Source organism: Lotus japonicus, chromosome 5, assembly GCF_012489685.1.
Source record: "Lotus japonicus ecotype B-129 chromosome 5, LjGifu_v1.2".
NCBI classification, from domain to species: Eukaryota; Viridiplantae; Streptophyta; class Magnoliopsida; order Fabales; family Fabaceae; genus Lotus; species Lotus japonicus.
Genome location: NC_080045.1, coordinates 38,180,864 through 38,196,059, shown reverse-complemented (window position 1 = coordinate 38,196,059; position 15,196 = coordinate 38,180,864). Strand labels below are relative to the sequence as shown.

At 43.0% G+C, this 15,196-nt stretch overlaps 1 protein-coding gene across 1 annotated transcript; it reads left to right on the top strand.

Annotated features, from left to right (window-relative positions):
- The first annotated feature begins 6,589 nt into the window (after window positions 1–6,589).
- On the top strand, window positions 6,590–9,223 carry LOC130719514 (calcium-dependent protein kinase SK5-like). The gene is made up of 4 exons (XM_057570136.1): window positions 6,590–6,634; window positions 8,232–8,399; window positions 8,495–8,719; window positions 9,083–9,223. Exons 1-4 carry the CDS (start codon window positions 6,605–6,607, stop codon window positions 9,221–9,223), a joined length of 564 nt encoding a protein of 187 aa, XP_057426119.1. The 5' UTR covers window positions 6,590–6,604.
- The last annotated feature ends 5,973 nt before the right edge of the window (window positions 9,224–15,196 follow it).

Below are 15,196 nucleotides of genomic sequence, written 5' to 3'. Positions count from 1 at the left end.
GATGATCCTATCCAGGCTGACCCTTTGCATGAGGCAGACCATTTAGCCCAACAAGTTCAACCTGACCCAGTTCATCAAGAGCCCATTCAACCAGAACCAGAACACTCTGTGTCTAACCACTCTTCGGTTAGATCACCACATCCTCTGGTTGAAACTTCTAAACCACACCTTGGAGCCTCTGAACCAAATGTCCAAACCTTTGAAATTGGCTCTCCTCAAGGTGCCTCTGAGGCCAACAGCAGCAACCACCCAACCTCTCCTGAAACCAACCTCTCCATTGTTCCCTACACATACCTCAGACCAACCTCTCTCTCTGAGTGCATTAATGTATTTAATCATGAAGCTTCATTGATGCTACGCAATGTGCAAGGTCACACTGACCTGAGTGAGAATGCTGACTCTGTTGCTGAAGAATGGAATAGTCTGAGTACTTGGTTAGTAGCTCAGGTTCCTATTATGATGAGGCATCTGACTACAGAAAGGGATCAGAGGATTGAGGCTGCTAGGCAGCGGTTTACAAGGAGAGTGGCTCTGCATGAACAATAGCAAAGAAATAAGCTACTTGAAGCTGTTGAAGAGGCCAGAAGAAAGAAAGAGCAAGCAGAGGAAGCTGCACGTCAAGCAGCTGCACAAGCTGAACAAGCAAGATTAGAAGCTGAGAGACTTGAAGCTGAAGCTGAAGCCCTTAGATGCCAAGCTCTTGCACCAGTGGTCTTTACTCCTGCTGCTTCTGCTTCCATTCCAGCTCATCAATCTGCTCAGAATGTTCCTTCTAGCTCCACACAGTCAAGCTCTTCCAGACTCGATATCATGGAACAACGTCTCGATACTCATGAGACTCTGCTGATGGACATGAAGCACATTCTTCAAGAGCTTCTGCGTCGCTCTCAAGCCTTAATCTTAGGATTTCTTCGTTTTCCTTCTTAACTTAATTTAATTTTATTTCTATTTTATTTTGTTTAAGTTACATTATTTGCTTTGCTTTGTTAGTTGCTATTTCTCATTGCACATACATATATATATCTATAACTTTGTGATTGCAAATTTTTTTTCTTTATTCATGATAAATTTATGCTTTTACATCATACATTTTATGCCCTACAACTAGAATGGAGGATCCTTCCTCATTCTTCTGCACTCCCGGCGTTGATCTGCTCTCTCCTTCTCCAGCCGCTCAAGCGCATACTCTATATTGCCTAGCTTGATGCTAAGCTCGGTTTTCTCCAGACTATCTTCTATAGTCTTGATTCTTCTTTCCACTGCCTCCTTCTCTTCCAGCAGCCTCAGCTCAAGCTATCTGAGTTCTTGAATTTCCTCCACGAAGGCAAGGAATTCTTTCAGCTCCTTCTCCAGCTCTGGACAAAGGTCCTTTTCAAGCAGTGTCTCCGTCAGCTCGTGTATGGTCTTGGTACCATCAGGATGTCTTACATTGAGGAACATATCTTCCTCAAAAGCCTTCCTTCTGAGCTCTTCCAGTACAGCCATGTATGATGCCATTTCTCTTTATGGAATTGATCGAGTTGTGAAGCTTACCCTCTTCTAAATTGCTTTATATAAGCTTCATTCTCTCCTTGGAAGTTATTGCTCCTACAGTTTCTCGAGGTTAAGTCCTTGGTAACTGAAGTTCTCTTTACTCCCGTGGCCGGTGGTAAACGATTCTTCTTTTGCATTAACTCCCTACCTTATTTCGCGTAACTCTCATTCCTACCGCGTTTATTTCTCCATCTTTTTACTCAGACCTCCTCTAAGGGGGAGTACTTTGTACTTCAAGCTGAGTTTTTCACACCTCATACTTTTTGCTTATGACAAAAAGGGGGAGTACACCTAGTTTTTGATGTGTAAGTGTGATTTATTTTGGAGAATTTAAGAGTTCCACTTTTATGACCATAGATGTGTCACTGGGCAAATACAAGGAATACATTTCACTTCCTCTGAAGTGATTCTATTTGACTCTGATACCACTTATCGTTGACTCTGAATACTTATGCGCTCTGATTATTTTATTTCATCTATGTCATGCGCCTTCACTCTGAACTCTTACATTATTTAGCTCAGAATCTAGACATTTCTAACGTTTTCATTAAGTCTTAGATTCAGGGGGAGCTATGCTCAGAATCAAGCTGTGACTTGGATTCAGAATGAGTAAAATAAACTATTCACATCAGGATAAGTCTTATTCTATATCTCTAAACTCTGAGTGAATTCAGTTTATTGGTTAAGAATTGTTCATCAAAATACTTAGTTTTGTCATCATCAAAAAGGGGGAGATTGTAAGATCAAGTTTTGATCGAGTAGTACAACTCTATGTTTTGATGATTACAAGTTAACATTTTAGTATGAACAATTATGGTACTCTAACGTGTTTTTCTGAGTGTGCTATTTACAGACTCTGACCTCAATTTAATCTCACACAAATCAGAAGCACTGTGTATAAAGAGTGACCCAAGCAACGCTTTCGCAACATCTATGTTCACTCTGAACAGTAGAAACGCTTCAGAAGATCTGAAGTTATACAAGCTCTGATATGGACTCAGTCACTTGAAGTTCTGAAGATCCAGAAGTTCTGACAACCAAGAAACTTTGAAGGCTCAGATGTTCTGATGATGTAGAAGACTCTGAAGATCCAGAAGCTGAACAGTGGAAACTCTGATGTCCAAAAGCAAGATGACTCTGAAGACCATGTACTTCCCTCTGAGTTCAGAATCAGAAGATACAACGGTCAGAGGATCTGTGCTTTCCCTCTGACTCTGATCAACCGGCTTCACAAGTTCCAACATGAAGCATTCCCCTGATCAGAAGTCTCCTAGGTTTAAAGGTCAAGTCACTATCCAAGTACAAAAGCAAATGTACTATCCTGACGACCTACCTAACATTCTCAGCCACAGCAGAAGCTGGAATTTCCAGAACTGCCCTCCAACGGTAGCATTTCCATGCAGCGTTCAAACCCTAATCCTTGGAGTATAAATAGAGGCTGGAGATTGAAAGATGCGGTTGGAAGAATTACACACGCGCAAGCTATATTCAAAAACCTTTAAGCATTCTTTCATCTGAATTCATTGTGTTTACTATTAGCTTTTCAGAAGCAAATCCTTTGTAAACATTCTTTCTTAAACAGTTTGTTTAGTTACCTTTAGGAGATCAAGGTTGATCGGATCCTAGAGAAGACTAAGAGAGTGAATCTTAGTGTGAGCTAAGTCAGTGTAATTGTTAGTCACTTGTAGGTTTCAAGTGCAGTTGTAACACTTTACCTGATTAGTGGATTGCCTTCATTCTAAGAAGGAAGAAATCACCTTAACGGGTGGACTGGATTAGCTTGAGGGATTTATCAAGTGAACCAGGATAAAAATCCTTGTGTGCTTTTCTATCTCTTATCTTAAGCACTTAGTTCTCGAAAGATTTGTTAAAATCTTTAAGGTGGAAGTTTTATCTTGAAAACGTTATTCAAACCCCTCGCCCTTTCTACCGTTTTTCATACCTTCACTTACAGTTGCTCGGGGCCCAATGGCCATATAGGTTGCCCGAGAATTTTAGCCTAGTTAAAAATGCTCGCCCGCGTTTCGGGGAGACTTGACTCGCCCATATTTCGGGGAGGTTCTTTGGATAAGAAACTTATCCGCACACGTCGCCTACAGGGGCTACGGTCAGCGCCAGACTTTTCGAAGCGATCCCCAGACATCAAGGTCGTGTTGGGATCGCCACCTTCAGGGAAATTTTCCTACTAGGCTGCCGTCTCATGTTAGTAGTTAGGAGTATTGCTGAGAATATCCTTTTGTATTTGATTTTTGTGATTTTACATCGAGGGATGCCTCGTTAAAAAACTCCCGTGTCGGAGAAAAAGAGTGCATCTTTATTTTTAGTCCTAGTTTCTTGGTTGTTTACTCACCATATTCCCACTTTGCGACCGCTCTCTTGATCAGAGTATCGTACCCAGTATTTCGTCCTTGTCACCCTGCTTGATGCGTCGGGCTGATTTCGTTGGCCTCTAACTCCTATCCTCCAATTGTCCGCGTTTCCTCTTATCCTGACGACACCGCAACTGGCTATCTTTCCCTTCTGCCTCCCCCTTTTCTTCAGTCTCAGCTCGCCGGCGAATTTCCCTTTTTCCTGCCTTTAACTCTGCCCCTTCTTCCCTCTCTCTTTCCTTCCGCGCGGGTGGGCTGAATGTGGGCAGCCCCCCGAAAGTGGTTTCCTTTTGTTTCCAACTAAAAAGGTCAACGTTGTCCTCTACCAGCTCACTCAGGCGTCGTTCTTGTTCAAAGGTGAGCCTAGGCTCGATCGCCAGTACGCCTCTTCTGGATGCATCCATGTCCCAGCTCTCTCCATACCACTCGCTACTTGTATGAGTAAAGTATCCCACTCGCCCTGCCTTCTGGGCCCCCTCGTCCAAACTTTCCTCCTTCTTCATCTTATTCGCTTTTCTGATGTCCAGCTTTCCTCGCCTGCCCACGTCACTCTGGCCTTGTGTAGTCGGACGCTCTTGCCCGCCTTTAGTTACCACGGGCTCATGACACCTGTGTCCTTCGCCAGCTCCCCTCCTACCATACAAGTTTATGCAATCACTGCAACATTTCATCGCCCCCTTCTGATCCATCGCTATTTTTCCCTTCCTCCGGCAGAGCAGTGGATACCTTGCCACGAGGTGGGGCGTGGATGTCACTGCATGGAGGCGACTTAAAGCGTCTCGTCCTATGATGACGTCATAAACTGCTACAACCTGTAGGACCAGATACCTTACCCTTAAAATCTCGGCGTCCTCGCCCTCTCCAAAAACTGTGTCCAATTCCGCATAGCCGCGTACCTGAACCTGCTTTCCTGAGAAACCTACCAGGTTCCCTGTGTATGGCATCAGATCCTTGTCTGTAAGCCCCAACCGTTCGAATGCGTCCCTGGAGATGATATCCGCAGAGCTGCCTTGGTCCAAAAGCACCCTCTACACATTGAAACCATTAATTCTTACCATTATTACCGGCGGGTCATCTGCATGGGATGTGATGTTGCTGCCGTAAAGGCCCCTTGTGATTGTGTTAACCGCTCCGGCCATCGCCCCGCCCCTATCGTAGACATCTTCCTCTGTTTCCTTCCCTTTCACCACGTCCATCTTCTCGTTTCCTGCATTAGGCGCTCGCTTCATGCTGTCCCAATCTAAACCATGTCCTGCGGCTCGTGGTTGTCTCGCCTTGATCAACTGCCTAATTTGGCCCTTCAGAGATAAACAGTCACAGGTCGTATGGCCTTCTAGGTTGTGATATTCGCACCACTTGGTCCGCCCCTTGACGTTGTGCTGGGGGTCAGTTCCGTTCTCTCCATCCTCGCATGTTTTCGCAACCGTCGCCTCCAGGAGTGACTTTGCTAATTCTTCGCCTGCGTCCCCCTTTGACCTCTTTCGTCGGCGAGAGTTAGTTGCCCGCCGAGAGCGCTTGCACTCCACGTTACCTTTTCTTGAATAGAGTGGCCTTTCCTTGAATTCCTTAATTAATTGGCCGACTTCCTTAACCTTCCGCACATCACTTGCCTCCTTGTCCTCTATCCGTTTCCTCGCCAGCGAGACCTTTGCTGCCTTCAGCCCTTTCCTATCCCGCACGTCATTTTCCTCTTCTATGATGTAGTCTTTCGCTCGGGCGCGTACCTCCGTCATCAAGCGCGTACCTCTTCTATGATGTAGTCATTCCTGCGCTTCGGAATGTGGAGGGAAGCATTCTACACTTTACCGCATCAGAAACCGCGCTCATCGCCATCTTCTCATTGAAACGTAGGAGATGATCTTGAGGATTGGTTCTTTCGTCATACGTTTCCAACACGAGGCTTGTCATACCGTCCGGTATGGTCACCTCTCGCACTGTTGCCGAGAAAGGTTTGACCGTCGCAACAGCCGCAGCCTCCTCCTCTTCGTCGTTCCACTGCTTAAGGTGATAGTACTTCAATTGCTCCTGCAGAAACTCATTCGGCAATCTCAAGTCGCCACTCAGTGCACGACGTACCTCTTCCCGGCGATGCCTATCTGACCTTGCGGTGCGTGGGGAAGAAACGTGGCTCCGTTCTGGTTCCTCACTACACCGTTGGCGAAACGATTCCATCAAGCTTTGTCGATGAAGCAAGAATTCGACCAAAAATCTCCAAATCGCAGAAAACCCCCTAGAAAATCGAATTTCTCCAAACTAAATTGCGATCCACGTAGTCCGGGAATCAAAATCTACCGTTCCCCACAGACAGCGCCAAATGTTCCATCATGAACATTGAGATGAGGTATAGTACCTAAGATGCAAGGAACGTGATGTGAGATTTCTAGAGATAAGTGAGAGTGTAACCGCTTAGAGAGAGAGAGTAACTGAATTTCAAGCTTGTTATTGCGCAAATGAGCTAAGAGTCCTTTATAATTGGTATCTCTCCCCCTATTTATAGTTGGGGGAGTTTGGGCCCTGCGCCTCTAAGTCATCCTAATGGGCCAGTTGGGCCTTCGGGACAAAGCCCAAGTTCCTGACGTGATCCTCGCCTTAGGCCAGCGCCCCTGGGCGAGGGACCCTGGGGTCTCGCCCAGTCCAACAACCTTGCACCTGATAAAACTCTTGATTCTGCGGTCTTATCACGTCTAAAGCAATTCTCTGCTATGAATAAATTGAAGAAGATGGCATTGCGTGTAAGGCTAATATGCTGAACATGGAAGATCAAGTTTGCTTTCATGAATACTCACTTTTTGTCTTCCTATCACAATGAAAAGGCTATTAGGCACATTTTTTATTTCAACCTTGGCTAAGCAAATCGAAAGCTTTTATTTCAAGATCCACCCCAAGGCCATTATTTTCATATTTAATGAATTTCCTGTACATTCTTTTTAACAGGAATCATTAGATTTAATGAAATGAGTCCCTTTGCAACCTTATGAAGGTATGAAAAACGGTAGAAAGGGGGGGTTTGAATAACGTTTTCAGTATAAAACTTCCACCTTAAAGATTTTGACAAATCTTTCGAGAACTTAAGTGCTAAAGATAAGAGATAGAAAAGCACACAAGGATTTTATCCCGGTTCACTTGATAAATCACTCAAGCTACTCCAGTCCACCCGTTAAGGTGATTTCTTCCTTCTTAGAATGAAGGCAATCCACTAATCAGGTAAGAGTTACAACTGCACTTGAAACCTACAAGTGACTAACAATTACACTGACTTAGCTCACACTAAGATTCACTCTCTTAGTCTTCTCTAGGATCCGATCAACCTTGATCTCCTAAAGGAACTAAACAAACTGTTTATCAAAGAATTGTTTACAAGAGATTTGCTTCTAAAAAGCTAATAGTAAACTCAATGAATTTCAGATGAAAGAAAGCTTAGAAGAATTTAAGTTTGTCTTGCGCGTATGTGAATGCTTCTAGCCGTTTCTTTCAGTCTTCAGCCTCTTTATATACTCCAAGGATTAGGGTTGAGCGTTGCATGGGAAATGCTACCGTTGGAGGGCAGTTCTGGAAAATCCAGCTTCTGCTGTGTCTGAGACTGTTAGGTAGGTCGTCAGGAAGGTACATTTGCTTTTGTACTTGGATAGCGACTTGACCTTTAAACCTAGTAGACTTCTGATCAGGGGAATGCTTCATATTGGAACTTGTGAAGCCGGATGATCAGAGTCAGAGGGAAAGCCCAGATCCTCTGACCATTGTTTCTTCTGATTCTGAACTCAGAGGGAAGAACATGGTCTTCAGAGTATCTTGCTTCTGGACATCAGAGTTTCACTAATCAGCTTCTGGATCTTCAGAGTCTTCTACACCATCAGAATATCTGAGCCTTCAGTGTTTCTTGGTTATCAGACTTTCTGGATCTTCAGAGCTTCTAGTGACTGAGTCCACATCAGAGTTTGTATAACTTCAGAACTTCTGAAGCTTTTCCACTGTTCATACTGAACATGGTGAATGCGAAAGCGTTGCTTGGGTTGCTCTTTATACACAGTGCTTCTGATTTGTGTGAGATTGAGTTGAGGTCAGAGCCTGTAAATAGCACACTCAGAAAAACACGTTAGAGTACCACAATTGTTCATATCAAAAGGTTAACTTGTAATCATCAAAACATAGAGTTGTACTACTAGATCAAAACTTGATCTTACACCTTAGCCTAGCTTCATGAAGTTTTTGAGATGGGATTTACTATTCCTTCTTTCTGGAAACAGAAAGTTGAAAGTGGTCCATTTTCTAGTCTTCTTCATGTCAAATGTTACTACAACATTTACAACGTTAAATCTTGCTTAATTCTAGGTTATTGCTGAGAGGCTATCTGAGGAAGAAATTGGTGGCCTGAAAGAATTAGTCAATATGATTGACACAAGCAACAGTGGAACCATAACATTTGATGAGTTAAAAGATGTCTTAAAGCGAGTAGGATCTAAACTCATGGAGTCTGAAATCAAGGATCTCATGGATGCTGTAAGATTTTTCTGGGTTTAGTCTCCTTTTGTGATATAAACCTTTTGATTTTTAACCTTACCTTTTACAAGATCTTGTTATTTGGTATGTGACAGGCAGATATTGATAACAGTGGGACAATTGACTATGGTGAATTCATTGCTGCCACTGTTCATCTAAATAAGCTAGAGAGAGAGGAAAACATGGTGTCAGCCTTCTCCTATTTTGACAAAGATGGTACTGGCTATATAACCCTTGATGAGATTCAACAAGCTTGTAAGGACTTTGGTTTAGATGATGTCCATATTGATGAAATGATCAAGGAAATCGATCAGGATGATGTAAGTATTATTTGGTCGTGCTATTCTGAAATTCATCTTTCTGAAACGCTTATGCATGATTTAGTGAGAGCTTAAGTAAATAGTTTTTGACCGAGCTATAAGCTCTAGCTGTTTTGAGCTAATTTTCATAAGTTGTTCAGGTTAGCGTATGAATAAGCGCTTAAAGGCACCTAATGCATATTTTGAGCTCATTTCTATAAGCTTACCAAATTAGCTTGTGAATAAGTACTTATGCAATAAGTGCTTATTGCCATAAGCGCTTAATTAAGTTATTTACTCAAACGCACTTCTATGTCTCTGAATGTACCTACTTGTTTATTAATGTAAGGTTTTTGCTGCAGGATTGTAAGGTTTTTGCTGCAGGATGGACAAATAGATTATGGAGAGTTTGCTGCCATGATGAGAAAGGGCAATGGAGGGATAGGAAAGAGAACTATGAGAAACACACTTAAATTTAAGAAATGCTCTGGAATTAGTGGGCAATGTACACAATCAAGTTATTGATGGTTTCTGAATAAATGATTTTTTTAGTGTTAGAATTTAAGTCATCATTCTTACCTTGGTGCACCAACGCCTTATTAGTATTCTATATGCTCTATGTGAGACCCAAGTTTTTAAGTTTGGAATAAATCGAATAAAATTCCTTTTCACGATTAATTGGATGTAACGTGAAGGAAAAACCTGAACAAGTGTTTATTGAATGGAATAAATTTGTGAAGGAGAAAGTTCAGGAAAAAGCTAAGGATTGCATCAAAGTCGATAAAGGTATATCACGATTAGTATTCGCTTTAACCTAGGCAAGAACGCTAGGAAATAGCTAATTTACGTTTTAAGACACGATGAAACTTAATTCCAAAAGTCTTTAGAGGAATGTTAGAATTTCTCTTATTCCTTTCCATGACAAGCGTTTCGATACGAAACCCTAGAATGTAAGAACGTCAAATTCCAATACTCGGAAGTTTGCCGAAACCGAATCACTGATAGTTCAAAACCCTAAAATCGACGGACGATGAAGACTTTTTCTATTCGGAGCTTCAAATAAAGATATCATCCGGAGGAGCTGGACTGAGTAGAACCGGAAGGAACATTCTGAGCAGCTTGAGGATCTGGAATGGAAGCAGAAGCAGCAGGAGTAAACACTACTGGTGCAAGTGCTTGGCATCTAAGGGCTTCAGCCTCAGCTTCAAGTCGTTCTGCCTCTAATCTGGCTTGTTCAGCTTGAGCTGCTGCTAGACGTGCAGCTTCTTCTGCTTGAGCTTTCTTTCTCTTGGCTTCTTCAATAGCTTCAAGAAGCTTATGTCTCTGTTCTTGTTCATGAAGAGCCACCCTTCGAGCAAATCTTTGCTTTGCAGCCTCAATCCTCTGACTTCCCTCTGCATGCAGGAGCTGCATCATAATTGGAACTTGAGCCACCAGCCAAGTGCCCAGATTGTTCCACTCATCAGCCACACGTTCAGCATTCTCACTGAGGTCAGTCTGACCGTGCACATTGCGTAGCCTCAAAGAGGCTTCATGATAGAAAATATTGATGCACTCAGAGAGAGATGTGGGTTGGAGGTGAGTATAAGGAATTATGGAGAGGTTGGTTTCAGGAGAGGCTGGGTGATTGCTGCTATGGGCTTCAGAGGCACCTTTTGGAGAGCCAATGTTAAACATTTGAGCATTGGGTTCAGAGGTTCCAAGGTGAGGTTCTGAAGTTTCAACCAGAGGATGAGGTGATCTAACCGAGGATTGGTTAGACACAGATTGTTCTGGTTCAGGTTCTGGTTGAATAGGCTCTTGTTGGTCAGGGGCAGGGTGAGCTTGTTGAGCCAAAGGGTCTGCCTCTTGTAAAGGATTGGCCAAGATAGGTTCATCTGGGTCAACTAGACGTTCAGGTCTAGGGCCAGGATATCTCCTAGGGCTTGGACAAGTGAGATAATACTCTTCTAAGGTAGACACCTTTTCTGTTCTGACCTCCATGAATTTTCTAATGGATTCAGAGTTATTGGAGGGAGAAGAGTCAGCAACATTGGTTGGGAAGGATACAGGTGTATAGGCTGTGGAAGAGTCTGTATCAGTAGTTCTGGGAGCCAGACGTTCTGATGCTCTTGGGACAGAGTGATCAGAGGTTCTGGGTCCAGGTTCTGTTTGGGTAGGCTCTGGTTGTTCATGAATGATGGGTTCAGAAGTTAATGGGTTGTATGGAATGGTGATGGGAGAGGTTGGTTCTTCTGACCTAGAGGGTTGGTTCTAGAGCAAATTCCAGAGAGGTGCTTCAGTAGGGGAAGGTTGAAAGAACGAAGACCTTGGGGAATGTGGTGGAGAGGTGGTTTGTGCAGCTGGTTGCGATTCAGGAATAGGAGTGAGGGGATTTGAAGAGTGTTTGAGCATGGCAGAAATGGGGAGTGCATCAAATAAATTCAAATCATCATCAGAAGCAAGTGCAGACTTACTTGAATGTGCTGATGATCTTGTCACTCTGGCAGGAGGTTCAGTCCTTCTGACCACTTCAGCAGCTGGTTCCACCCGAGTAGGCTTCACCACAATTCTGACCTGCTTCTTCTTCTTCTTAGGAGGACCATCCTCATTATCACCATCATCATCATCATCAGGCTTGCTGGTTTCATCTTGCTTCCTCTTGGATTGACCAGCCTTCTTCTTTTTGATCAGAGGGACATCTGATTCCTCAGAAGATTCGTCTAGGATCATCTTCCTCTGAACTTTCTTCTTGGGAGGAGAAGGAAACTCTGGAGCTGGCGGCAGTCTGCTGAAGAAGTCATCGAGATCAATTTCGAATCCTTGAGCCCTGAGGTCTTCAACATAGCACCTAATGGGGTCAGGATTGTCTGCCTGTGTCCACAGAGGGTAGTCATTCAGAGGCATCCTTCTACTTCTGATCTCAGAAGATGTGTCTTCATGGGCAGGAGCAATCTTCTTCTTGATTAGGCCCATCTTCTTTAGAGAGTTTGCCGTGAAGACATCACTGACAATGGTGGTCAGATCCTCTGTGCATCCAGCATTTATCAGATCTTGAATGAGGCCACTCTCAATGAAGAGATCAGACAAAAGTCTCCCGAAGGGAATATACTTGATCGCTGACTTGATGGAGGAAGTGGTACGAGACTTCCGGATACATTCCTTCAAGTAGGAGAACAGGAAGTAGGGAAGGCAGATCTTCTTCTGGTCTTGGATGAAGAACAGCATCACCTTCTGGTTGAAGTTGATGTAGTCTGGAGAACTGCCCTTTGGTCTCTGGTTTATGCAGTTGAGCAGGATCTTGTGCCAGATTCTGAGCTTAGGATGAAGGTCCATCACCTTGTAATTCGTCTTGCCCGGTTTGTAATTGGTGTACAGGGCCTGGTTGATTGTATCCTTGGTGCTGGGTTTCAGCTTCGATTCCGTGAGTTGGAAACGATACCCAAAAGCAGTGGCTGCACTCAGCAAATTCACGAAGGACTTCTCTGTGATGATGATCTTTCTTCCAAGAATATGAGATACCACCTGAGTATCATCGCAGTCGGCATGCTTCCAGAATTCCTTGATCAGTTTATCATACACGGGTCCTCGAAGTCTGTTGAAGTAATTTCCCCAACCTTGAACTTGGACTTCAGGACGAAGATCATACCCATTTGCAGCCAGGTTGTCGAGGTCGAATCTCCATTCTGCCAGGACTTGAAGTTCCTCAGGAGCAAATACGCAGTGAACGGCACAGCCCCGTTCTGCAATTGGAATAATCTGCTCTTGAGCTTGACCTTGATCTTGTGTCGGATTCTCAGGGCCCCTTTGACCCGTTGCTAGACCAACTACCATGTGAGGGAACTGGGTTGCATCTGCAGTAGCTCTTCTGGTTGGACTCACCATTTTTGAAGCGGTTGAAGGTTTAAGGTAGAAGATGAAGGTTGAAAGATGAAGAGAGATCAAGAGAGAAATCGAGGATAAGCGGTTTCGAAAAAGGCAGAGAGAGAGAGAGTAAAAACCGGAAGTGAACGAGATCGTGTGTGTATAGTGGGTTTTGACAAATAACCGTTGTTGATTCAAAAAGCAATTTAAGATCAACAGTTGAAAATTAAAGATAGATAGTAACAGTAAATACACAAATCACACACAGGAGAGAAGCATATCTACACGCAATCATAACAGACTGTCACACGGGCACAAGGAACTATGCATCAGAAATACTGACACACATGTTGCTGTCTCAGCTTCAGAGTCAGTACCAGTGGGTACACACACTCTGATTGAGTTACCTTCTGGACTAGACATCTTCTGATCAAGAAGTATCATAGTCAGAGGCTCTGATCCATCTTCACTCTGGACAAAAGTCCATGTTCAAATTTTTCAGAATAAAATTAAATCTATCCTCTGCTAAGGGCTTTGTAAAGATATCTGCCCATTGATGGTCAGTATCAACAAACTTCAGAAGAAGTACGCCCTTCTGTACATAATCTCTAATAAAGTGATACTTTACCTCAATGTGCTTTGCCCTTGAATGCAAGATAGGATTCTTACTCAATGAGATTGCAGCAGTGTTATCACAATAGATTGGGATATTGCTCTCAAGGATCTGATAATCCTCCAGCTGATGTTTCATCCAGAGCATCTGAGTGCTGCATATTGCTGCTGAGATATATTCTGCCTCTGCAGTTTATAGTGCAATGGTTGATTGCCTCTTGCTTGCCCATGAGACTAAGTTGCTTCCCAGAAATTGACAATTTCCAGAAGTGCTTTTTCTCTCTGTTCTATCTCCAGCATAATCAGCATCACAATAACCTGAAAGCTTATACTCTGATGTTTTCTTATACATCAAGCCAAGGTTAGTGGTACCTTTCAGATACCTTAGGATCCTCTTAACAGCAGTTAAGTGGGTTTCCCTTGGATCTGATTGGAAACGAGCACATAAATGAACACTAAACAATATGTCTGGCCTAGATGCAGTTAAGTATAGGAGTGAACCTATCATCCCACGATAGAGCTTCTGACATATTTTACCACTTTTATCTTCTTTCTCCAGAATGCATGTAGGATGCATTGGAGTCTTGGCCACTGTAGATTCCAGCATATTGAACTTCTTCAGAAGTTCTTTAGTGTACTTGCTCTGATGGATATATGTTCCTTCTGGTGTTTGATCAACTTGTATTCCCAGAAAGTACTTTAATTCTCCCATCATACTCATCTCAAATTCAGCCTGCATCATCTCAGAAAATTCTTTGCATAGAGATTGATTAGCAGAACCAAATATAATATCATCAACATAAATTTGCACAATTAAGATATCATCTTTATAGGTCTTGCAAAAAAGAGTTGTATCTACTTTACCCCTTACAAACTCATTCTCCAGGAGGAATGAGCTAAGTCTCTCATACCATGCTCTGGGAGCTTGCTTCAGACCGTAGAGTGATTTCTTCAATTTGAACACATGGTCTGGTTTCTTCTCATCTTCAAAACCTGGGGGTTGATGAACATAGACTTCCTCTGAAATATAACCATTTAGGAAGGCACTCTTCACGTCCATCTGATGTAGAACTATGTTGTGATTTACTGAGAAAGAGATCAACAGTCTGATTGCCTCCAGTCTTGCTACTGGAGCAAATGTTTCAGTGTAGTCTATTCCTTCCTGCTGGCTGTAGCCTTGAGCAACTAGCCTTGCCTTGTTTCTGACTACATCTCCTTTCTCATTCAGCTTGTTTCTGAATACCCATTTCGTTCCAATAACATGGACACTCTCAGGCTTCTTCACTAAGCTCCAAACATCGTTCTTGGAGAATTGATTCAATTCTTCTTCCATGGCCAGAATCCAATCCTTGTCCTGAAGAGCTTCATCTATGGACTTGGTTTCAATTAAGGACACCAATCCTTTCAGACTGAGCAAGGTCTCTTCAGAGGGTCTGAAGGCAGATCTGGTTCTGACTGGTTCGTCTTTGTTGCCCAAAATCAATTCCTTAGGGTGAGCTGCAGTGATTCTGCTCTTCTTCAGAGTTTGTGAGTTAGAGGGACCAGCTTCTTCCTCTGGTTCATCTTCCTCTGGCTCAACTTCCTCTGGAGCTTTGCCTTTGTCAGAAACATTAATGCTTAAATCTGCAAACTTTTCAACTAGCTTTGACTGGTCAGAGTCAAGCTTATCATCAAATCTAACATGAATAGATTCTTCAATAGTCTTAGCATCAGTATTATAAAATCTAAAACCTTTAGATCTCTCAGAGTAACCGAGTAATAGACACTTAGAAGACTTAGCATCAAATTTATGCAATCTATCCTTAGTATTGAGAACAACATAACAAACACAACCAAAAGGATGAAAATAAGAAATGTTGGGTTTTATGTTCTTCCACAATTCATAAGGAGTCTTATTCAGAATTGGTCTCACAGAGATTCTGTTCTGAATGTAACATGCTGTATTTACTGCCTCTGCCCAAAAGTGCTTAGCCATGCCAGTTTCTTGGAGCATGGTTCTAGCCATCTCCTGAAGAGTTATGTTCTTCCTCTCAACAACACCAT

Bases quoted from the DNA above. Each gene is read 5' to 3' on its own strand.
- LOC130719514 (XM_057570136.1), top strand. From the start codon at position 6,605: ATGAATAAATTGAAGAAGATGGCATTGCGT. The intron at 6,635-8,231 runs GTAAGGCTAATA...GCTTAATTCTAG, and splicing joins TGAAGAAGATGGCATTGCGT to GTTATTGCTGAGAGGCTATC. The intron at 8,400-8,494 runs GTAAGATTTTTC...GGTATGTGACAG, and splicing joins TCAAGGATCTCATGGATGCT to GCAGATATTGATAACAGTGG.